Source organism: Thalassophryne amazonica, chromosome 5 (genome assembly GCF_902500255.1).
Source record: "Thalassophryne amazonica chromosome 5, fThaAma1.1, whole genome shotgun sequence".
NCBI classification, from domain to species: Eukaryota; Metazoa; Chordata; class Actinopteri; order Batrachoidiformes; family Batrachoididae; genus Thalassophryne; species Thalassophryne amazonica.
Window position 1 is genome coordinate 38,544,749 of NC_047107.1, and position 25,367 is coordinate 38,570,115.

The 25,367-nt window shown below is 41.3% G+C and overlaps 1 protein-coding gene across 7 annotated transcripts in view; it reads left to right on the top strand.

The window, feature by feature from the left end:
• rtkn (rhotekin) overlaps window positions 1-25,367 on the top strand; it is a 318,614-nt gene that overhangs the window by 197,106 nt on the left and 96,141 nt on the right. The window contains exon 1 of one of the 7 annotated variants that reach the window (XM_034170027.1): window positions 11,621-11,669. The exons of the other annotated variants lie outside the window; for them this stretch is intronic. Within the exon in view, the coding sequence (XP_034025918.1) occupies window positions 11,646-11,669 (24 nt within the window). The 5' untranslated portion in view covers window positions 11,621-11,645. Of the gene's footprint in view, window positions 1-11,620; window positions 11,670-25,367 lie in introns of those variants that run through there. 7 annotated transcript variants of the gene reach the window in all.

Here is a 25,367-nt window from a genome sequence, read left to right on the forward strand (position 1 = left end):
TGTGGCACTCCACAACACAGGCTTTTGTTTTCAGTCTTCTGGCTGTGCTACAAAATGCAAAATATGGGGTAAGTATGTCTCATTTTAGCTCCTGTGTCAACATGGCAGTCTCCATATTTTTTTTGGGGGGGGGGGGGGGTGCTCCCATGTAGATATGAAGGGCTCGTTCTAAACTTATGAAAACGCATTGATTCATTGTTGTCCGTAATTATACACTCATGAATAAATGGGTGTGAATATGATGATCCATTTCTGATAATAAACACCCTCCAGTCCTACACACTGTAACTTTAATGTCAAGCCCTTGAAAAATGGAACACTGCCTTAAAGAAACAATTTTCCATAAATCTGCATCAAACATGTAAATCATCCTTGGTTCTCAAGACCAGGCACCTAATTGGCTCTACTCTACTCTTTTCTACTCTCCTATTTTACTCTTCCTTTTAGATATTTAGATATATCTTTGTATATTAGCATAGTTCCACCTTAGAATTGGAATATAATATATAAGCTATACCTTACTGGATTTTCATGTAAAGGTGTGCATGCTGCACTCACTGACTGCTTCTTCGAATGAACGATGTTTGGTGAAGTTATGCACTCTAACCACTGCTCCTCTGGTTGTATGTGTGCTGGAGTACGTGAGTTGGGTATGGTCACTAACACGTGTTGGATCCCCCAGTGACCCGTCAGTGGAACTGTCTCAGACAGCACTTCTATGAAGCCTTAAGCTGATTAGGATATTTGCAGCACTAATTCTCCAGTGATCAAGGCTCACCTTGTTTTTGTTGCACAACCGCACTGGCACACACTCATGGGCATTGTTGAGATATGAAGCCAAGATTTGACTTCAGCGTTGTTGTTGGTGTTTGGTTGTTTGGTCATTTCCTTGTGTGGGAGTGTCCTCTGCTTACACAGGGAAGCAGTGACCATTAAAAGGCTACTGTTCATTTTGTTGTTCAGGCAGGTGGTGAAGCCCTGCATTCACACAGCCACATGCACAGACGTACAGTGTATCCAGAAAGTATTCACAGCGCTTCAATTTTTCTACATTTGTTACAGCCTTATTCCAAAATTTAGTAAATTAATTGTCCCCTCAAAACTCTACTCACAACACCCCATAATGACAACATGAAAAAGTTTTTTTTTAAAACTTTTGCAAATTTATTAAAAATAATTAAAAAAAAACTAAGAAATCACATGTACATAAGTATTCGCACCCTTTGCTCAGTACTTTGTTGATGCATTTTTGGCAGCAATCACAGCCTCAGGTGTTCATGAATATGAAGCCACAAGCTTTGTGCACCTATCTTTGGGCAGTTTTGCTCATTCCTCTTTGCAGCACCCCTCCATCAGGTTGGTTGGGGAACATTGCTGCACAGCCATTTTCAGATCTCTCCAGAGATGTTCAGTCGTTTTCAGGTCTGGGCTCTGGCTGGGTCACTCAAGGACATTAACAGAGTTGTCCCAAAGGCACTCCTTTGATATCTTGGCTCTGTGTTTAGGTTCATTGTCTCCCCAGTCTGAGGTTAAGAGCGCTCTGGAGCAGGTTTTCATCCAGGATGTCTCTGTACTTTGCTGCCTTTATCTTTCCATCAATCCTGACTAGTCTCCCAGTTCCTGCTGCTGAAAAACATCCCCACAGCATGATGCTGCCACCACCATGCTTCACTGTAGGGATGGTATTGGCTAGGCGATGAGCAGTGCCTGGTTTCCTCCAAACATGATACCTGGCATTCACACCAGAGTTCAATATTTATCTCATCAGACCAGAGAATTTTGTTTCTCATGGTCTGAGAGTCCTTAGGTGCCATTTGGTAAACTCCAGGCAGGCTGCCATGTGCCTTTTACGAAGGGTTGACTTCCATCTTGCCACTCTACCATACAGGCCTGATTGGTGGGTTGTTGCAGAGATGGTTGTCCTTCTGGAAGTTTCTCCTCTCTCCACAGAGGACTGCTGGAGCTCTGACAGAGTGACCATCGGGTTCTTGGTGACTTCCGTGACTAAGGGCCTTCTTCCCCGATTGCTCAGTTTAGATGGGCAGCCAGCTCTAGGAAGAGTGCTGGTGGATTCAGACTTCTAACATTTATAGATGATGGAGGCCACTGTGCTCATTGGAACCTTCAAAGCAGCAGAAATGTTTCTGTACTCTTCCCTAGGTTTGTGCACCGAGACAATCCTGTCTCTGAGGTCTACAGACAATTCCTTTGACTTCATGCATGGTTTGTGTTCATGCATTGTCAACTGTGAGACCTCATATGTAGACAGGTGTGTGTCTTTCCAATTAATGTCCACTCAACTGAATTTACCCCAGGTGAACTCCAATTAAGCAGTCGAAACATCTCAAGGATGATCAGTTGAGCCTCATAGCAAAGGCTGGGAATCCTATGTACGTGTTTTCTTTTTATTTTTTAAATAAATTTGCAAAAATCTAAATAAAACATTTTTCACAGTGTCATTATGGGGTATTGAGTGCAGAATTTTGAGGGGAAAAAAATGAATATAATCTCTTTAGGAAAAAGCCTGTAACATAAAATGTGGAAAAAGTGGAGCGCTGTGAATACTTTCTGGTTCCACTGTATTTTTGTGCTATTGAGGTGGAATTTGTTGCTCTCTTGTTGGCTGAGCCGGCCCACATCCCTCTTCCATCCTGATCCTCCCACACGTCATCTGCTGCATCTCTCGACAGCTCATCCACAAACAACATAACAAAGCAGGAGTTGTTTTTGTCCTCCTTCACTGAGATTATATCAGCTTTGTTTGGTTGACGTTTAACGATTACAAGAAAAAGATCTTTTAAAAAGCAGAGTATTTACTTTATGTTGAGCTGTTAACTTATGTGGACACCACAAACTTATCCAAAGTATCAGCATCCAGGTGATCTGCGATGGGCCATGAATGGTTCATAAAGTGTATACGTTTGTAAAATTGAAACGTGAACCCCTGTTATAGAAACAAGGCAAAAAGCTGATGTATGCCTGGGTGGTAAAGTGACAGTGATTATATACTGTGAAAGACACAATCAGTATCAGTCATCATTATCATTGTGGCAATCCTTCGGTGGTGATGAAGATTATCTCTTGATTGTGTAGCGTAGAAAGTCTACCTCCAGCGTCGCTCTGATGGGGGTTCGTTTAATGTGGGAATGTCATTGCACTCCGACAAACACTAAAACGATTGAGGTCTGAGGACCTGCTGCAGTCGTCATCCACCTTCACAGCCGTTGGGTTGCAAGCCATCACTTCCTCCACCTGTTCCACCATTGAGGACTTCTTGCTTCAACAGAGCCCATTTAGCCATCTCGTGTTCAGGGTTCCTGTTGGTCCTTTGTGGTTACCTTAGCGGCCACAAGCCGAACGAGGTCCCCACTCTATATCACCCTAACAGGCCGTCCCTTATTTGATCCTTTAGCCAGGTGTCATGACGCAAACAATGGGTTGGATTTTAACACCCTCAGTATCAATAAGATTGCTCAGTAGAACGTGATCAATTTTTCAGCTGTAAGGCCTCACCCTCACCTGATATGTGTCATTTTTTCCTGATTGCAATAACTCAGCCATCTAACATGTTTAATTGACTTATTTGTAGTTAGACTGGATGCCTCTCACTGCACAACATGTTGAATTAAACATTCAAACATAACTCTGTAAAAACTGAGAGGTTAAAGATGATTTTCAGATTCCAGCGTGAGTCACAGTGTTCTTAAGTTTGTTCATGGCTTATCTAGGCTGTTGGTCCAGTTAGGAAAAGCATTTGAAGACATTGTGTTGGACTGTGGCAAACCGTGAAGGATTTTTATGTTCATGACTCAGTCATGAATCGAATAAAGTAATCCGTGCATAAAAAAAAAAAAAATTAAAATCTTCTTTCAGCGCGTAATATATTTAAAGCATTTACTGTCCAGGTGTGCTTTCTTGGTAGTCTTTCTGTGTGCGCACGTCAATGCACTGTCCATTATTCGATGTCAGCACAGATTTCCAGGAGCCCGCTGTGAAGTCGGCCAAACTGCTGTTTATGTCCGCACTCAATTTTCTCAGGACTCATCTGTGTTTTGCGTTCCCACCTGATCACAAATCGCTCTCATACATCACCAGCTGCCAAAGCGACGCGCTCCAGTGCACGCCAGTTTCCCAGCGCTCAGTATGGCCCAAACAGACACACCGAAAAAACACACAAGGGGGAAACAAATGAAGACTGTTAGGTTCTATGAAATGTTCAAACTGTTCTGCAGTGAGAATTGTTTACAAGCAGCTGGCTGGTAACACTTATCTGCTTTGTAGCATCTTCATTTTAGAAAATTACTGCAACGATGTCACTTTATTTTAATGAGATGTTTATATTTTCAATACCTTATTTGATGGCCTTCGCAATACCCGATGGGCATCAAATATGCCCATTGGGTATTGCAAAGGCTTTGCATCTGGCCATCCATCTGTCTGTCCATCCAGCCGTCTATCTGTGCTCAGCATAACTCCAGTCCTAATACTGCCAGGGTCTTGAAATTCACAGGGAACATTCTTGGGACACAGACCTTGGACAAGTTAAAAGATGGCTAACCTTGACCTATGTAAGAGGTATTTTAAGAGGTTAAAATGTCACATTCTGTTTCAGTCTGTTCAGTTTTGTTTTTGAGTGACGGGGGTGACAGCCAATCAGAGTACAGCTGGACTGTGGTGTCACAGGATGGTTGCCTGCCCGACAACCGGCCCTGAATCGGACAGTATACTGGCCTCTCTCTCCTAGCCTGTGACTGGTTGGCAGCCGAGACATGGACATAAGGCCATGTGTCACCCTCACATTGATGTGGTGCGAGCGCTGCTCTCCTATTGGTCGTTGAGGAGATGGAATTCCAGCGCTGCTTTCCTATTGGTTGTTTAGGAGTGGGAAATCTCACTCCACAATGGAGGCCAGTATCCGGCCCAATTCCAGACGGTTGTTGGGCTAGATGGTTGATAGCTGCAAACTCTGTTTTATTTGTGTGTAACTATAACCTCTTTGATATATATTATGTAAAATATAGCGAGGAATAAACACTTGTAAAACTGAAAATGCTATTTTTGGAAACTAATAACACCTCTGAAGTGATTTACAAGACATTTAGTAGACGTTAGCGTGCACGCTAACGTCCACTAACTCAAAGCTAAATTCTGCTCTTTTCAAAAGCTCATGTTCATATATTATGTAAAAGCTAGCGACAAATAAACACTTCTAAAATTGAAAACGCTGTTTTTATAACCTCTTAACACACCTATTTTAACTGATTAGTGAACAAAAGAGAGAGAGAGGGTTTCTGCATCGTTATTGAACATATACCAATTGTACGTAAGACAATAGGATTGTATTAGTCAAACAACTGCAAATTATAAAGAAGACAATGCTCATACGGCCAAGGGTATTTTAGCATTGGGTTATATTTTGTTGTTTCAAAAGGAAGTGCAACACCTGCTTTTGAAAACTGTTGAAAAATGTTGCATTGACAAGTTCTACATTACACACAATATACTAAAATGAAGTGTTTGCACAGTCACTATGGACAAAAAGGTGTGTGCACATCCTAACTCCAAATACCACACAGATGTTCCAGTATTACTGCAAAGAACACTTTTTGAGACCAGTTAAAATAAGTATAACACAGTTCACACCAGCTAAAGATGGATAAAGCATTGCAGGTCTTCTACCTCCAATAATGATAATATTCACTGTTGTCTGCCTGGGTGGTTGTCTTCCAGGAACCAAGCCGGTTCAGTGATGCTGTGGATGCGGCAGAGTGCAGCACCAGCGAATGCTCCCAGACTTGACTTGACTGTAGAACAATGTGGTTTTAATTTGCAAACAAGTCAGTCACAATGCTTGGTGTTTGGATATGTGCCTGAACTGTTCCATAATGCAAACAACGTACTGACCACTGCCTTGTGAAAAACGCTGAGTCAGAATTTTTTTTTTTTTTAAAGAATGTCTTTTTCTAGTGTGGGTGAATGTGGGCACAGAGTACTGACAACCCAACTTCAAACTGTAGCTTCACGGGTGGCTGCCAAAACCCACTCGGGCCAGGTTCTTTTGGAAGCAGCACTTCAGCTTTGCAACATGTTTTGTTACAGACCCCAGCTTACAAAATGTGTGGTATGTTGACTTTTTTACTTCAACCAAAGCTGTTATGGTTTTGTCAGGTTAAAAAAATATACAGTGATGTAAATAAGTATTTGATCCACTGTCGATGTTGCAAGTTTTCCCACCTACAAAGAATGTAAAGGTATGTAATTTTTATCGTAGGTACACTTCAACTGTGAGAGACAGAATCTAAAAAAAATAAATAAATTAGAAAATCACATTGTATGATTTTTAAATAATTAATTTGCTATTTTTTGCATGAAATAAGTATTTGATACAAAAGAAAAACAGACTTTAATATTTGGTGCAGAATTTTTTGTTTGCAGTTACAGAGATCAGACATTTCCTGTAGTTCTTGACCAAGTTTGTACACTGCAGCAGGAATTTTGGTCCACTCCTTCATACAGATCTTCTCCAGATCTTTCAGGTTTGGGATTTCAGCTCCCTCCAAAGATTTTCTATTGACTTCAGGTCTGGAGACTGTCTAGACCACTCCAGGACCTTGAAATGCTGCTTATGGAGCCCCTACTTAGTTGCCCTGGCTGTGTGTTTGGGGTCATTGTCATGCTGGAAGGCCCAGCCATGACCCATCTTCAGTGCTCTTACTGAGGGAAGGAGATTGTTTGCCAAAATGTCACGATACATGACCCCATCCATCCTCCCTTCAATATGGTGCAGTCGTCCTGTCCCCTTGGCAGAAAAGCACCCACAAACATGATGTTTCCACCTCAATGCTTCACGGTTGGGACGGTGTTTTTGGGGTTGTTCTCATCCTGCAAACACTGTGAGTGGAGTTGATGCCAAAAAGCTCTATTCTGTCATCTGACCACATGACCTCTTAGGGACCTCGTAGTACCATATCACCCCAATAGAGCGCTTCGCTCTCAGACTGCAGGCTTACTTGTAGTTCCTAGGGTTTGTAAGAGTAGAATGGGAGGCAGAGCCTTCAGCTTTCAGGCTCCTCTCCTGTGGAACCAGCTCCCAATTCAGATCAGGGAGACAGACACCCTCTCTACTTTTAAGATTAGGCTTAAAACTTTCCTTTTTGCTAAAGCTTATAGTTAGGGCTGGATCAGGTGACCCTGAACCATCCCTTAGTTATGCTGCTATAGACGTAGACTGCTGGGGGGTTCCCACGATGCACTGTTTCTTTCTCTTTTGCTCTGTATGCACCACTCTGCATTTAATCATTAGTGATCGATCTCTGCTCCCCTCCACAGCATGTCTTTTTCCTGGTTCTCTCCCTCAGCCCCAACCAGTCCCAGCATAAGACTGCCTCTCCCTGAGCCTGGTTCTGCTGGAGGTTTCTTCCTGTTAAAAGGGAGTTTTTCCTTCCCACTGTAGCCAAGTGCTTGCTCACAGGGGGTTGTTTTGACCGTTGGGGTTTTACATAATTATTGTATGGCCTTGCCTTACAATATAAGGCGCCTTGGGGCAACTGTTTGTTGTGATTTGGCGCTATATAAAAAAAAAATTGATTGATTGATTGATGACCTTTGCCCATGCCTCATCTGGATCATCCAGATGGTCATTGGCGAACCACAAATGGGCCTGGACATGTGCTGGCTTGAGCAGGGGGACCTTGCTGCCCTGCAGGATTTTAAACCATGATGGCGTAGTGTGTAACTGAAGTAATGTTTGTGACTGTGGTCCCAGCTCTCTTCAGGTCATTGACCAGGTCCTCCTCTGTAGTTCTGGGCTTTCTCAGAATCATCCTGACCCCACGAGGTGAAATCTTGCATGGAGCCCCAGACTGAGGAAGACAGACAGTCATGTTGTGTTTCTTCCATTTTCTCATAATTGCACCAACAGTTGTCTTCTCACCAAACTGCCTATTGTCCTGTAGCCCATCCCATCCTTGTGCAGGTCTACAATTTTGTCCCTGGTGTCTTTAAACAGCTCTTTGGTCTTGGCCATGGTGGGCAGGTTGGAGTGTGATTGATTGAGTGTGTGGACAGGTGTATTTTATGCAAGTAATGAGTTCAAACAGGTGCAGTTAATACAGGTAAAGAGTGAAGAATAGGAGGGCTTCTTAAAGAAAAAGTAACTGTCTGTGAGAGCCAGAGTTCTTGCTGGTTGGTAGGGGATCATATACTTATTTCATACAATAAAATGCAAAGTAATTATTTAAAAATCATACAGTGTGATGTTCTGAATATTTTTTTAGATTCTCTCTCTCACAGTTGAAGTGTACCTACGATAAAAATTACAGACCTCTCCATTCTTTGTAGGTGGTTCAAATACTTATTTGCCTTACTGTGTGTGTGTGTGTGTGTGTGTGTGTGTGTGTGTGTGTGTGTGTGTGTGTGTGTGTGTGTGTGTGTGTGTGTGTGTGTGTGTGTGTGTGTGTGTGTGTGTGTACGTATATATATTTATATATAATGTGCTTGAGTCTTTCATGTGCTTTCTGCCAAACTGTTGCTGAAATTTCACATTTATTTATTTATTTTGCACGTTTTTTTTTCCCAATCACAGCACAGAGACTGCTAACTCAGAGTTGTTACGGGTATCTTGTTGCTTTCCCTCACTTCACTCCTTTCATCATCACCCAGGTTTTGAGAACGTTCTACTCCAGACAGTTTTTCTATACAGTGCCGTACTGTTTGTATTTCTTAATCATTAATGTAAATGAAGTCCAAGACATTTTCAGTAACTTGGAAATGTTCATGTGTCCATCCCCTGAGTGGCCAAGGAGAATACTTCTGAAGCACCTTGGGGCGACTGATGTTGTGATTTGGCACTGTCTAAATAAACTGATTTGAATTATTGATAATTTATAGTAATGATCCTTATTTTTACTTTGTCCAGGTACTTAAGGCCTCTGAAAATGGAGTGACTGTATAAAAATATCCATCATTCCAAAGTGCTTCCTGCGCGGGTTTTTTTTAAGCCCCTTGAATTAAAGTTAAAAGTCTACACTCGGAGAACATCTTGATTGTGTTACTGGGCAATTCTATGGTAATGGAATTACAATCTGAGCTAATCTGTCGTGGTTACATGCCATATGTCCAGATTTTGCTGCTGTTGTAATTCCGTTACCATAGAATTACCCTACTGTGGTGGTGTACAATGTCGTGGCAATCCCTCGGTGGGAAGGAAGATAGTCTCTTTACATGGATAAAATCTACATTTTCGATATAGTGACACCTGTGCGTGCGCTCATTTGACATGGGAATGTTATTGTACCCAGACAAACAGACGGTCCTTAACAGATCCTTGGCCTAGTCCGATGCTTGGGGTAATCCCAGACGATCGGGGTCTGAGGACCTGCTGCAGCCTTCATCTGCCTTCACAGCCATTGGGTTACAAACTATAATGTCCTACACCTGATCCACCAGAGGATCGTTAGCTGTCTCATAGGATTCCTGTTGGGCCGTCGTGGTTACCTTAGTGGTCACGGGGCACACAACATCCCCACTGTATTTCACACCAACAGGCAACTTCATCCTTTACTCAAGTGTCACAGTGCCGACACCCAAATGGTGTACAGTGGCAAAATTTTTAAAAACCGCAGTCTTGTTTGAACCCTGCGTGATATTGCAAGATTTGACCACTTATGGGGACCTGTGTTCCATTGTGCAATATATACATAGTATAACTTCACACAGACAAATGGTATACTGCTTTGTCTTCAGCTGCAATCACTGAAGCAGTCGCGAAAAGTATACTTTTTTGGGTTCTTAGTGGAGAAGAATAGGTGAGACAGATGGGAGGGAGGGTGAGACAGATGTGAGACAGATGTCGCACCCTGCTCAGAGTGCCGCTCTCATTGGACTGACATCTCTGCTATTTTGGAATTGTGGGATAGCTCGCGCCCACAGCTTGAACTCGCCGGACTACTTTCCTAACCCAAGTCTTTCATCGCCAACTATAAATGGTAATCAAAATATTCCAATCGTATCTTTCTGAATTCTTCCACATCAAACTCCATCATGTCAATGTTTACAATGTGCTTGAGCAATAACAGGTGAAGTTGCTCATAAACTTTAAGTTTATTAAATATTTATTATGGCCACTCTTAAAACTTCAGCTATCTTTATATCAATTACTGGTAAATTTTAGAATTGATTTAGATGAGATAGACTCATTATCTCACACAAATATATCACAATTATCTGGGAAGTACTTTTTGCGCAGGAATTCATCAAGGCGCGTATGTAACAGAGGCCAGGAGGTGTCGCTGTGCAGATGTAGTTAGTAAACCTCACTCCCAACAGCTCAAAAGGATTCTCTGGTCACAAGGCCAGAGCCCTGGGTTTTGGCCTTCTGGTTAGAGAGCCCTACTTCCATGCCGAGGATCGTGAGTTCGCGTCCGGAGGGGAGGGAATGGGCGGAGTCATAACAACACAACGCAGAGTGCAGCCACTACATGTAATAACACAGAACACCCAGAAACTGGACAGTTGTTCGGCCATAACGAGAGGGTACACTTTTAGCTTGCCATAAGCTAAGCTAGTGGCGCTCATGAGAGTGTGGTCGTGTCGGTAATTGTTAGCCTACACAGCTAACCAGAGTAGCTCTGTTCTCTCACCTGCAAAACTGCCTCGACACATTTGTGCTCCGGTTCACAAACAAAGCGCAACACATGTCCACTTTCCCACCGCATTATTACTTTTTCTTTGCATTTTCACTTTGTTTGCATGTAATTTGCCCAAAAACCCATTGAAAATGCCGTGGCTGGTCCCCCGGAAGTAGAGTAATTACGTCATATGTGTCATATTTTATCCCTTTAGCGCCCAGACTGTGCTGCCCAACTGCCCTATTCAAATACTTATGGACCTGGTTTTAACTTACCATGAATATCTGTGGGTTTGCAGTGTTATACAGCTTCATATTCCACTTTTAGTTGTTTTGTTTTCGTACTTCTATCCATCTGCTGGCTGTTTGAAGTCCAGCAGTGTCCAGTTTCTCTAAATAGGGGTTGTTGGGTTTTTTTTTTTTCTTTTTTACACAATTGACTGTCCATTTAACTGTGGGTCATATCCTGAAATTTCTTTCAGGGAACATTTGTTTTATTGTCAAGCTAGTCTGAGGATAAGCCGTGCACTCCAGTCAGTGCTCGTCTAGTATAACCTGGTTAATGTGTCAGGTGTGTTGAAGAACATCTGACAATGAGCAGCTGCTCCTTAAAACTCCTGTCTGGGATCCATCCTCCTTAAGGACGGATCCTCTCTCTCTCTCTCTCTCTCGCTCTCCGTGCTCGTCACCGGACCGGGCGAGCGCGCGCTCACATGCACAGCCTCCTCCTCCTCCTCACAGACTGATTCCTCTGCTGGTCCATCTGTCCCTGTCGTCCCCGGTGCCGATCCGGACTGAAGACGGCAACAATGGAGACGCCGTGAAACTGTTCCACGCGTGTTGTGCGTTCCCTGCGGGGATGTTTAACAAGTTGTTAAAACCTCTGTCTTTTCGTGTGGATATTGGGTCGTGATGTCTGTGAGGGAAAATCTGAGTTGAGGTATTCCACGGCGTGTTTGGGACGGTGTTTTTTTTTTTTTTTTCGCGGAGTTGGAACGTGAAGGGCGCTTTTTTTAATATGAACAACTCAAAGAACCGAAAGGTAAGGAGGTTTTTATGTTATTTATTCATATGGAAACGTTTCTCTAGTTAATGTCGGTGTCACTTTGAGATTAAATGTTAAATCTCCTCACTGTTTGGAAACAGTTCTGAAGACTTTTACGTCACTGTAAGTCGACCTGTACGTTATAAAACGATAAACCTGACTTTTAAATTTCTGATTTGGGACAAAACAGTCGTTTAGAACGACTAAATGCACAAATAACCTTTTTAGAATCGTATTTTAACTGTGAAAACCAAGTCTTTCTACAACCGGTGCAACCTGCTGTTTTTTAATAATAACATGACGGGAAGAAACGTTTCCAGTGTATGAGAATAATTTATATAATGCTCTTATTTAATTTTAAATAGAGCCGAACTGAAGACTGCCACCCAAATGTTTCTCAGATCCCTAATACAATGTTTTACATAATTATTCACTAATAATAATATGTGAGAATTTGTTGAATCAACGTGTATCTCAAGGGAGTTTGGTTATACTGATATTTGCCGGTTGTTAAAGGTGTCATTTTTCTCTGCAGGGGTCAAAAACAATAATGACAAACAGGTTCATAAATGACACAAGCCCTCATAGGAGCAAGTGTCATCTAATTCTTTTTTTTTTTTTAATCAACTCTAAAAATCATAACTGTTGTACAAAAATACTGGCTTTAGAAACACATTTCCTTCAAATGATTAATTTAGAATGGTTGAGTAGCCATGTCTACCAAAATGGTACACAGTCAGTTTTGCAGAGTAAAATACACTGCGAGGATAACATTTGTTCCCAGTCCAAATAGAGTTGAATATACTCCATCACAGTGGTAAATTAACTCTGTCACATTGTAAAATCAACTTCATCATGCTATGAATGACTCTTATTGGAGTAGAAAAACTTGATTTTATAAGACAGTAGAGCTGATTTCACTCTATAAGAGATTGTATTTTACTCTGTTTAGACTGGGACCAAATGTTATCCCAGCAGAGTATATTTTACTCTGCAAAATTTACTGTGTAGTTAGCCATGAGAGTAATGAATGATAATACTGGGGGTATAACATTTTCATCGTGTAGTTGTTAATTTATCTTGTGCCAAAAAGAGGTCATTCTTTCTTTGTGGGATGATTGGGATTCATGAGTAATGTCCATAATGCTCATATTTTTGCTCTTGTCTTTGTAATTATTGAGGTACTAACTAATTTTCAGCTAATTAGTGGACCCATTCCTCAACTGCTTTCACTTTCACCTTTTGTTTGGGGCAGTGAAAATGGAAAGTGACACAAAGTTGAAAATGAAAGTAGCCAATGAGCAAGAAGTTAAGATATGTCACTAACAGTGTTGCCACAGTTACTTTGAAAAAGTAATCCAATTACTGATTACTGATTACTCCTTGTAAAAGTAACTTAGTTACTTTACTGATTACTCAATTGTAAAAGTAACTAAGTTAGATTACTAGTTACTTTTTTAGTTACTTTCCCCAGCTGCTGACAACAACGCACGCCAACATGACAATGATACCTGTTTTGCCAAAACTCACTTTATAGTCACCCTTTCTTGACTTCAATGAAAACAAATACTTGTTTTATAAAAAGTAAAATAAAGACCTCTTTCTTGACCTCATATTTAACTGTTGACAGCACTGTAACAGTAAAACTTGCAATTTCAAACCTACATTGTTTATAAATGTAACTATTAAATTCTAACATTTTTCTAACATTTAAATTCTCTAAACATTTTACTTGTCGAAATTATTATTATTTTAAGCAGTATTAGTAGTTGTAGTAAAAAACGGCTTCAAAACTGGACCTTTAATCTAGGGGTGTTGTGGGGGAGGGGGGCACATCCTTGCCCCACGCCCCCATTCCATCTGGATTCGCCCCTGCTTTGGCGTTTGAGCACAAAGAATGGATAACATTTATTAATACAGAAAACATGACCAGATTTACAGGTAAGAAAGTTTTATTGCGTTTTCACATCATGTGGTCCTCAGAAAGAGAGTTTAGGTGCATTTGAGTGGAAAATAGTGTTAGTTGTTGAGGCGTCGCGGAGGATCAGCTGTTTTTAACGAGACGATACGGAGCGGCTCAGCTCAGAATTCTAAATAAAGGAGAAAAATAAAGCATAAAAATGACTTTGTAAAGCTCAGTGCAGGTGTGCTGATCACCGCGCTTTAAGAAGTGAGGACGAGTCGAGCAGCTGCAAAAAAACGCGGATGAAAAGGTCACAGCTCGCTGAAAGTGGGCAGTTCAGTCGAACCCCGACCTCCTGCCCACGGACCAAGTTTAATGCTGCTATCGACCCACAATGAAAAATAATAGTAACGCACAGTGACATGGAGAAGTAACTTTAATCTGATTACTGATTTGGAAAGATTAACGCGTTAGATTACTCGTTACTAAAAAAAGCGGTCAGATTAGAGTAACGCGTTACTAAGTAACGTGTTACCGGCATCACTGGTCACTAATGATGATTTTTGAGTGAACATGATGCATATATTTGCCTGTAGCTCAGAGGCTGTCTGAGGGCTCATCACAAAATTTTCAGGGCATGTTGTTGAGAGCTAACTGACAAGAATTTGAAGAAATTTGAAAGATCCATTTGTGGGAGTTCACATTTGATGATTTCAATTTGTAGGTGATGATATTTTGGAGAGATTTGTAGATCTTAAAAAGAGCTTTAAAATGCCACCAAAACCGTGGCTCTAGCTGCTAAATCTTCAGAGATATGGGCAGTCACATAGGTGCACTAATCAGCTGAAATACAGAATGACTCATATGCTAGGGCTATCAGCTACCCATGCACCTCATCCCATGTTGCCTATGCACCAGTGTCTTAAAACAATAATATTGCATAGCAAATATAAATAAGTCCCTTTGACTTCTTCCTTGCTTGACTTTGGGTCACCACAGCAGATCCGAGGTGAATCTGCATGTTGATTTGGCACAAGCTTTACGCCGGATGCCCTTCCTGAAACAACTCTATATTAAGGCGCTGTCACACCATGACGATTTAACCAGCATATGCCAACCGTATTAAAAAACGCTGGCATAAGTCTATTAAGTTAAGGTTTTTTTTATATATATATAAGTTAAGAGCATGCTGAAGCACGTTGAAGCTCACTGATATACGTCCTAATATGCTGAGCTCCTTGAAAAATTTTGGGCATGCTGAAAATTTTCATTGAATGGCAGCGTGTGACTCACACATCCCGCACATGTAGGACATAAGTTGTAGGTAAGTTATGCGATTGTTGGCAGACGTTTCTTGTAATTTGCTCATAAGTCTAAATGGGTCCATCAATGCTGCCCACTGATTGGCTGAAACCTGCAGTCCTCATGCGGACAGACTGTTTCATTCACACACGGAGTAAATATTACCTGTTCACTTCATTCCAATCCAATATCACAGTCTGACAGACATGTATCCACATAAAGCGTCCTGATTTTGGAAAACGATGTCTGAAAATACTTTAGCTCCTTGCCGTGGCTGGAAATGTAGCATTTTAAAACAAGTCGGTGTTGCGCTCTGATCACACAGAAACGCTGTGATGATTTAAACTATTAAAGCACCAGTCAACCGCGATCAGGTGTGATCAGAGAATGAGCTGTAACTCTTTAAACTTTTAAAGTGCCACTCGACTGCGATCAGGTGTGATCAAATAATGAGCTGTAACTCTTTAAACTTTTAAAGCGTCATCGGTGTGACAGCTGCATTAATTTATTAGACGTATGCCAGCGTTTTTAATACAGTTGACATACGCAGGCTAAATCGTCAAGGTGTGACAGGGTCTTTACATTAGGGCTGAAACGATTAGTCGAGTAACTCGAATAATTCAATTACAAAAAATGATCGAGGCAAATTCTGTGCCTCGAAGCTCTGTTTAATGTTGTAGTACATATGCCAGGCCTGTGTGTGGCGCTGTAATGTCCCCCAGAGAAAAAGGAAGAAGACTAGAGCGTGCGCACAAGCCCCATAAGAGCTAATCAACTTGGCACAAAAGCTACATCTTTCCAACGCGACACACAGTGTAAAATAAAGCCTTTTAGGAGCAAGACAGTCCACGCTGATCTGAAATAGCTTACTGCACATTTAAAGGGAAGCAATGTGTTTCTGTTTTAAAAAAAACACAGTTTTGTACGCTGACTGCTCTCCGCCCTACGTGGTGATTGACTATTCGCATGGCAGCTAGCTGCTGTCTCTCTCTGTACAGTGTGAGGGGCTCAGCAGTCCCCTCACACCAGGTGAGTCACAGCTCCATCCCCGGCCACACTGATAGTCTATGAAAGAAGATCCCCTCTTCTGTGTTTTGCTCAGATTCGCACTGAGTGTTTCGCTTTTAATTTTCGCTTTTTTGGGCAACACACAACACTTCACAATCACGGTAACTTAAATAAAAAAAAAAAACTAAAAAAGAAAACCGTGACTGCAAGGCTTGCATGTTCAACCTCCAGCTGAAATGCATCTACTGAATCCCAGAGAAAGAGGGATTTAAAAAAAAAATTCACGCAGCGACCCAGTCCACCAACCTTTAAAAAAAAAAAAAAATTAAAATGGTTAAATTTTACAAGTTGTGGAAAACAAAAAACCAGAAAGCCACATCCCATCACCATTTCAGGGTTCACATTCACCCTTTCACATACTGGTGTCCCTGCTAGATGCTGAACTGCAACTTGGTGGTTTGCCTGCCTGACTGGGGAACTAAACTTCTGGTCAGAAGCCTACTTCTCTCATCTTTTGTATATGCCTGGGTGGTTGCCATCCAGGACACAAGGCCATTCCATGGTGTTGCGGATGCAACAAAGCGCACCACTGCAGTGCAAGGTCCTTGAGACTTGACTTGACTTGATAATATTGGCTGATTGAGCCTTTTACAAATCTGTGCTCTTATTTTTGCTGAAATTACCCAGTAAACCCAATAAACAAAATAAACAATGCAGAAAAACATTTTATGTTCGGAATGCTGTCATTACATAGTTTGTCCAGCAGCGGGCACTCTAACAGCATTGTCAAGCATGACTGGGACCCCACTTGGTCCCATTAGCTACAAGAGACAAAGAGACCAGCTACCATTCATTTTCAGTCACAGTTGGCACTTCGCAGCAATAAGAGTGACATGGTCACTATGCTGGTTGCTAGGAGGGACCAAAATTGGTGTGAAATGTATTTTATGCAAATAGTGAGTGATGTGATTGACTGGCTGCCAATGAGTGAAGGCAGCATAATGGCAATGTGATATACATTGGTTGGTTGTTGGTTGTATTTATAGTTATTTATCATAATGTTCATGTGTAAACTGTAAAACATCAAGCTTTAGTTACATTTCTTTGTCATGTGCGGCTTGATAACGAAATGTTAGGAATCATTGACATATCGGCAGATATATTGGTATCGCAATTTTTTCATCCCTAATATCTGTAACGTATCAACCCCCCCCCCCAAAAAAAGAAGAAAAAAATCATAGCGGTCCAGCCTTCAGTTGTAATATTTGTGTTCCAGTACTTCCACTGTGTATGGACCCAGATATGCGGCAGAAAATAAATGAATGAATGAATACTTCATTGTTGACAACATGGTAGCAGCACTGTCAAGCAAGAAGCACTTCAACCAGGGTTAATTGTTTTCCATCCATCCATTTTCTGTACCCATATATTCCAATTAAGGGTGTGTTTTCCATACAAGTGGTAATTATTTTAAACATTTATTTTTAAATGTTTCAGTCCTTTGTTGATGACTTTATGCTATGTGTCAGCACTTGTCAATTGTTCACATAAAAACTTTTAATAGTTTCACATTCTGAAGAAATGAGATTACTTAATTGGATCTTTGAAGTCACTTGACAAAAAAAGGTCTCATAATACAAATAAATGTCTTGTTCATTTTAAATAACCAGCATGCTGTGCTTAGGCTTGAATGCTTTTATGTTTCCTGACTGCGCTGTAACATGAGAGAGGGAACAATGTAACGACTGTGTAACTTGCATCTCCCACTCATCAACCCTTTCCTTCTTGTCCCTGAACGCCTCGAATTGGCAGCAAAGGATGAGCCATGCCTCAAATTTGGAATGGAATACCCATATGTCTCAAAATAATCTGTTTTTTATTATTTTTTTTGTTACATCAATAACATAATTCTATGGTGTTCACATATATTATGGAAGCTGTGGGCTTCTGTGGGTGCCAGTGCAAAACCGCATAGCAAATAAATCTGCATTTCTATTTAAGGATAATGGAACAGTTCACCATGCTTTCTGCATGAACACAGCTGCACCAGACCGTAGAAAAGTCCTGAAAATAAAGGCCAGCTACGACTTCTTTTTCTTCTCATCTTTTGGTTTGAGTACAGTACAGACTGGTGGCTCTTTTTTTGCCACCAAACCTTCAGCGCAGATTAACTAAAGACCTGCTGCTTGTCTTTCCAGTGGTCACCATCATCTTACACAATGACACATTTTATTAGTGCTGTTCGACCCGCAGTCTTCCTTCTTAAACAAGTTGAGTTTAATGACACTAACAAGGGAAGGTCTGTGAGATTGAAGTGTTGCATTTGTCAGTTACGTTTTGGGGAGCTTTTAATACAGTGTGCACATCCTTTGTTTTTATTCATATAAAAAGAAAAGAAAACCCAAAGTCTAGGATCATTCAGTTTTAGCATCACTGGCCTCACTGCTGCCAACTACATTGGTGCAAACAATATTTTTGGGTATAAGCAAAATTTATTGTGCACATTTATTGTTAGACTCCCTTCAGTCATCACTGGCAGGCCTCAGGGTCCATGTGCACCCAGCGTTTTCATAAAAGTTTGACTCCAAACTCGCTTATTAAGCACTTCAAAACAAATGGCGATCAGGCCAAATGTGGCCCAGGCACAGCAATTAGCAACTCTGCCTGATAAAACATAGACTACGTTTACATGCAGCCAATATCCCTTTCATAACCCTTTCATAACCGGAATATTAGCAATAACCCGGTTGCGCACGGCCATGTAAACACCCGCAAAAACCCGAATATGCTCATATTCCAGTTTTTAAAAACCCGAATAAGACCCCTGGGTTACTCCTTTTCTAACCCGAATATCAGGTCATATAAACGTGCATCGGGATATCCCCATAGAAAGGAACATTATTTTGTGTTCTGCGCATGTCCTATCCGCAAGGAATCTTGGTCTTTTGAGTACGGCAACTACTTGTATGCGGCGCGCGCAACCCACCGGACACCACAGAAGCAGAGATAAACAGCGCATTGTGTTCTGTGTCCTTATCAGGCAGGCCCGTCGCGGCACCGGTCAGCATCACCGCGATTGCTCTGCCTTCGATGTGCTGATCGAGTCTGCGGGCTCGGTAAGCGCTGCAGCAGGCCACTCACACCGCCCCCGTCTCTGCTGTGCGGAGCTGCGCCAAATCTGGCGACAGGTCCAGAGACTATGCTCACTGTTTTGATGTGGAGGCAGCCCGCAGGAGCGAAAAATGAGATAATGTTAATGCCTGTTTGAGAAAAGTGTGTAGTGAGGGGTTTTAAACGAAGCAGGATTACACGAAGCAGGATTTGTACGAACGCCAGACCAAATCAAGCAATTTGCTTTGGAGACCAAACATTCATCATGATCAAAATTATTTCATTTATTAATCCTTTTATTTCAACTAATAATTTTCATAATTCTTTCCTGAAATTAGAGCAACTTTAACTTTTGACCCCTGTACAAACTGAAACTGACCTTTTGTCACCATTTTTGCTGTTTTTACCCCATAACTCCATAACATTCAGTCACAGATACTCCACACAGATACTTTTTTGGAATCGTTATGATCAGACACATAATGTGGTATAGTTTTCAACATGACTGGAGCATTTTTAAATTTTGACCTCTGTGTAATCCTTCATTGACCCCTACCTGGCTATAGTTGCCACCCTGGGATGGCTATCATAGATTTTTGGGCAGGCCATAGTACCCAGAGGCTGGATTGTAAGTGTCTTTAGTCCCTTTAAGTGGTACCAATTAGGTCAAACTTGATGACTGGATTATGGAGTAATTATGCTGGTTTTCAAAGATTTATACCTTTTTTAAAAATGACACTTTGCCTTCAACAGTGCAGATGCTTGGTGTGAAACAGCAGCTAGTGAAGAGTTTTAGTGGCACCAATGGATTGTGTCAACGATGAGAGACAGTTTCACAAAAAAGAGGAAGTCCAGATTTAATGTCCTGCTTTAATGTTGATATTGATGCAATAATAACAGAAATGCCTGGTGTGTTTATTTTGTCCTTTTGTTGGTGTTACAGCCATGAATCGTTAGCAGTGAAAAGATCACTGGTGTGCCAGCAACGCTCCGTCAGTAGCATCCACCGTATACAGTCTTTGTGATGCTTTTCTGTACAGTGTAATCACATTGTGCCAATCAGATGTCCAGTCAATATGTGCAGTGCTTTTCAAATGCCTCTGCATTTAATACAAAAGTGGGAAAGTCAGCATCTTGTCTGTTCACAGTCCGCAGGATCCTATGGCCCCTTGTCTTACAATCGATAACCACTTCCTGCAGAGAAGACGTCTGCAGTCAAGCGCCTGTCTGTCCATGCATCTTGCGTCCCCTCTCGTTGTATTCATTTCTCCTCCTTCTCTCCAGAATCATTCACCTCTGCAGTTTTTTTTCTCTCGCCATCCCTGCTCTGTATATCTGCAGCAGAGGTCATTCTGTTTTCTCTGCTCATGTTGTCCAATACTTTTTCCCGGAGGGAGGCTGCTGGAACTGAGATGGGTTAGACTGCTTCAGCCTGAGAAGCAAAGGGGGGGGGATGTAATCCATTACTCTGTGTGTGTGTGTGGGGGGGGGTGCAATGGGAGATTGGACATTGTTTTGTGTGTTTGTCTCCTTAAGCTAGTTGTTCGAGGAATAGAGTGAAGAATGAGACACTTTCACTCCATGCTGCTGCAGTCCAGCCTCAACTCGCCGCCTTCTATCTGTGAGGGTTTCTGTGTTTCTCGCACCATCGGCTTCTTGACTGAAATAATCTAAACAAGACATATCGGACAGAAACTGCAGAGACATGTCTCCCCTCACCCCCAGTCAGCTCTCATCTTAAAAACATCAGATCAGGCAGCAATCTGCTTTGCAGTAGCTGAATTGATATGATCACTTCCAAATACGTGTTTGATGGCATCACATGTTCAATCTGAATGCATTTCTGCATACCACATGACTCAGTCAGTCAAGATGTGAAATTTTACCTACACTGCTCAAACTGTCTGAATTTAACAAAACATAACACATAAGTAAGATAAGTAATATTGGTTTGGTTTATTTCAAAATTACACATCAAATTTCACATCATCTGCATTATTTATTTATTTATTTATTTATTTATTTATTTATTTGTATTTCACTTTGACTAGACTCTCTCAGGTTGTCTGCAAGTCTGAAAAGAGAATTCATTTTAACTAATCTTTATTCTAACAAATACATACATACATACATACATACATACATAAATAAATAAGCATGAGGCGTTCTGGATCACCCATTGCTGTACAGCTGTACAGATGCCAGTGCACTTCATCAGAGTCTACCAGCTGTGAACATTCATTTTAATAGCAGTGGGGGTGGTTTGATAATTAAAAAAAAAAAGATTTAAATTAAGAGCCAATTTTTGTAAGGATCAGGTGGGCTGTGATTCAAGCCGACTGGGATTTCAACGAAACATGGCTCAGAGATGGAACCTACCAAGAAACCTCAAAGGAGTTCCCAAAATTCTGAATGGTTGAATGAGGGATGCGAAGTGGCCGGTGAGTGTATATATTTTTGTGGCGCACCCACCAAAACATAGATTTAACTAGTCTAGTTTTCCGTGAACATAGAGGGAATTCTTCTGTGTTTTCTGCGCCCCTAAAACCAATTCTCGAGTGTAACTCTAGTAAAACATAAGGATTTCAGTGTCTTGTAGAATGGTATCTATGAGTCCAACATCACTGCCATCAAATTTTTATGTTCTTATCCTCACAAATATCAAAATCTGAAGAGCAACAACCCTCCAGGACGTCTCCCTTGATGCAAGCGAATGTATTAAAAATACTCAAGTCCCAGGTGAGGATTAGGGGTAGTGGTAAAATTGAGGGTTTCACCCTAAAGGATTTGTGATATCTGTTCTTTGCAACATTGCGAAACATTCCTGCAAGAAATGTCTTGAAATGTGTGTTCACTGAGAAGTAAAGGTTTAAAAAGCAAAAATGCTAATTGTCTCTAAATTCCAGAAATGAGTAATTTATATTCATTGCCTGTATCGCAGTAACCAGATGAGATATAGATCTTTTTTTCTTTTTCTTTTTTTTTTAATCCTTGGAGCTGGAAATAATTGTAATTTATTGTTCACTGACTCCCCCTTGATGAATTCATGCTTGTATGTTGTGACCCAAGAAATAGCCTACACTCAAAGCAGATGAGGGTCAACAAACCTAGTTTAGTTAATAGGCCGTATGTGCCGTGGTAGAGCTCCTTTAGTGATGCTCTGTCCTGTTTTTCTCTGTACTTTTTGAATAGCTTGTGCAGACTGGCAGAACTCTCCATTGTTGGAAATGAGCACTCCAGCATTCTTGAAGGAAAGAGTGGGGTGACCGATTGGGCTGATGGAGCGGAGCAGAATGAGGAAGTCAGTGTGTTGTTAGAATCATGTGTGGAGCAGCATGTATATGGAGCATCGGCCTGCTTTAATTATGCTAATAAAGTGGATCTGCAGGATGGACAGTTGGAAGACAGGCCCGTAAGCTAATGTACAGTTGGATGGGAATGACGAGCTGCTGATTCAGAAGGACATTGTGTGGATTGATGGTTATAGAGAGGAACGCTCACTCCTGCAATCACATAATCAGACAAGCAGCTAATGCAGGCCTCCTGGCAACAGAGGTTCAGAATCGGTCCACGTTTGGCACGTTTAGGTGCCGGAACTGGCTGTCAGCTGTGAAGAACGCTGACAAGATGATTCCCAGTGTACATTTACAGGTAACTTTATTTTATGCTGCATTTTCCCTGCAATGCCGTGATTAGGTTCTGTCTGTTTTGCAGAATTGCTCTTCTGTTTCTGATATGAGTATGAATAGAAATGCTCTTGCAAACATTCACACACTGTTACTGGATCTGTGGAGATGTAATGAGTAATTCACCTCGGCCCGGTTTCATAAAGCAGTCTAATCTTATTTAGTCAAATAAACTCACTTAGTTGACTAGTTTTTTGACGTTAGTTGTTGCACAAAGCGCTTAGTCGGCTGAAGTTTAACATTACCTGACTAAAGTTTTTAGCCTGGTACAGAGGAGGCTAATCTTATTTTAGTCAACAAAACTTCAATGTCTTACCTCAAAAAATGGCAGCTACCATGTACCACCACTTGATTGAACACTCAAAAACACCCCTACATCACTCGTATTCCTTCAAAAGGCGAATGTCCTCTGCTTTTGGCCGTGGTTGCAGAAGACGACTGTCATGATGTGTATGTGACAGTTCTCACACCAGCCACTGGGCATCACTGTTAGCAGCATTGTGTGCACAAAAAGGTTGACGAAAGTGTAGAACAAACTGAAGAGTGAAACTGCTAGGCTAAGTGCTTAGCACATCGTTCTGCAGTTCGTATGGGTCCGTAAATGTTAATAAAGCCAGTTAATGAAACAAAGGCTGGATAGTTCATGACAACGACCAACCAGGATGTAAACAAAACTGTCGCGCACGGAGCTATCTCTCAGCAACAGCATGTGCGAGGCCATTATGCCTGTGTAAACAGTCGACTAAGGTAAGACAGCTAATCTACAAGTTTAGCCATCGATGTGAAATGGTGATTAGATGGATAATGTTGGGTGGCTAACTGTAGTCCACTAAGAAAGTTTAGTAGACTGAAAGATTCGGTTGCTTTATGAAACCGGACCCTGGGCTACAATTTATCCAGCCCCTCTTGCCCACTGACGAAACACTGGAATGGTTGTATTACTCAATAATAATAATTGGACTCCATTTATATAGAATTTTTCCAACTGAATCAGAAGCTCAAAGTGCTTTAGAATGATGCCTAACATTCACCAATTCATGCACCATTGTCTGGGTGCTGCCTTCCAAGGTGCTCAACTGCGCACCTGGAGCAGCTTGGGGATTAAAGATCTTCCTCAAGTGCCCTCAGTGTTTTTTGGTCTGGCAGGTGTTTGAACCAGGAGTCTGGTCTCAAGACCAATGGTTAACCCGTAGACCATTACCTCATAATAATAACAATAGTAATAACAATAATATAATTACTATCAGAAACAGCTTCTCGTCAACTTTGGTTGATGGGATACCAAATGTTTCATGGATTTTCTGGTCAAGCTAATGTTGTTATGAGGCATGATTACATGGGTTTATTTTTCTCTGTACTCAGGTTTGTCAGGCTGACTGTAGGAGAGCTTCTATAAATACCCTTTTTGCTGAGTATGTCTGACCTCTGGTCTGCATTTGTTACACACTGGAAAAACTTGACCAATATGGTACAGTGCTATTTTTAGACAGGCTTGGACAGTGGTTACCTAGCATGCTAATTTCAGTTGTACTTTGTCATACAGTTCAGATTTCAGCATTGCCAAGCATTTGTATGGATGTTCACAATCTCTGGTGCAAGCAAAGCCATGAGAACTCAGGTTAGCAAGATTTCTGATTTGATAGGAAATAAGGAATTACCTTGATGAACACGTAGCTCAGTGGATAGCAGTTGGGCTACCAATCTGTAGCCCTGAGTTTGAGCTTCATCTGTATTTCGCCAGTCTGTCTGACTGTAAATTGGTACCAACCTTCGATGGGACGTAACCTGCAAAGGACTGGCATCCCATCCAGACGGAGTTGTAGATTCTCATCCACTTCACACTGTAGAGGGATAAACACCAGCACCACTGGCACTCAATCCAACTGAAATTTTAACTAGATCCATCCATTTCATTCTGATTGTGAAGTTTGAGATGTTTCTATTCAGATTCTCAACTGTTCTCCCTATTGATAGATTATTAGGGTCCATGTAAAATCTGAGACTAGAAGGTTTCAGTAAATCTGTGAACCCACTCGCTAGAATCTCCATTACGACAGCAATTAGGACACAAGTTGTGACACAAAACATGCCTGATGTGTTGGGAACACGGTATTCATCGTGGCAGTTGGTTTGTCGTTTGTCTGCTCATGGTTGAACAATTTTGTTTCATTATTTTGGAAGGTACAGAGATCAGACATGATTGGATTTTTTTTTTTTTTTACATCGAAGGTAAAAGGTGCAATTAAATGCGCTCACTCACCCCATCCCCCCATATAAAGCCTGTGTTCCCCAAATAAATTATGGAATAAGGGAGATTTATCAATCAGTAACACTGCACACATGACAAGACCACCTGTCGCACAAATAAAAAGGCATGTTTAGATGTTTTCATCTGCACTGTGGACCGTTTTGCATGCACAATGAGGCAATGTTTTTCTTTGCGTCACATACCTCCATGTTTTATAAATGCAGGGAAAAAAACTGCTTTTACAGAAATGTTTGTTTTCACACTAGAGTAATATAAACTTTCCTGTTCACAGAAAACACATTTATTTCTGTATAAACTGAGGTAATCAGTTGTAATTTCTGTGGATATGTGCAGTCTTCATTTGGATGACACAAACTGAGTGCTTCACCCACACCTTTATATACACATACTCCTCTTAAACCGTTTATCCAAGATCA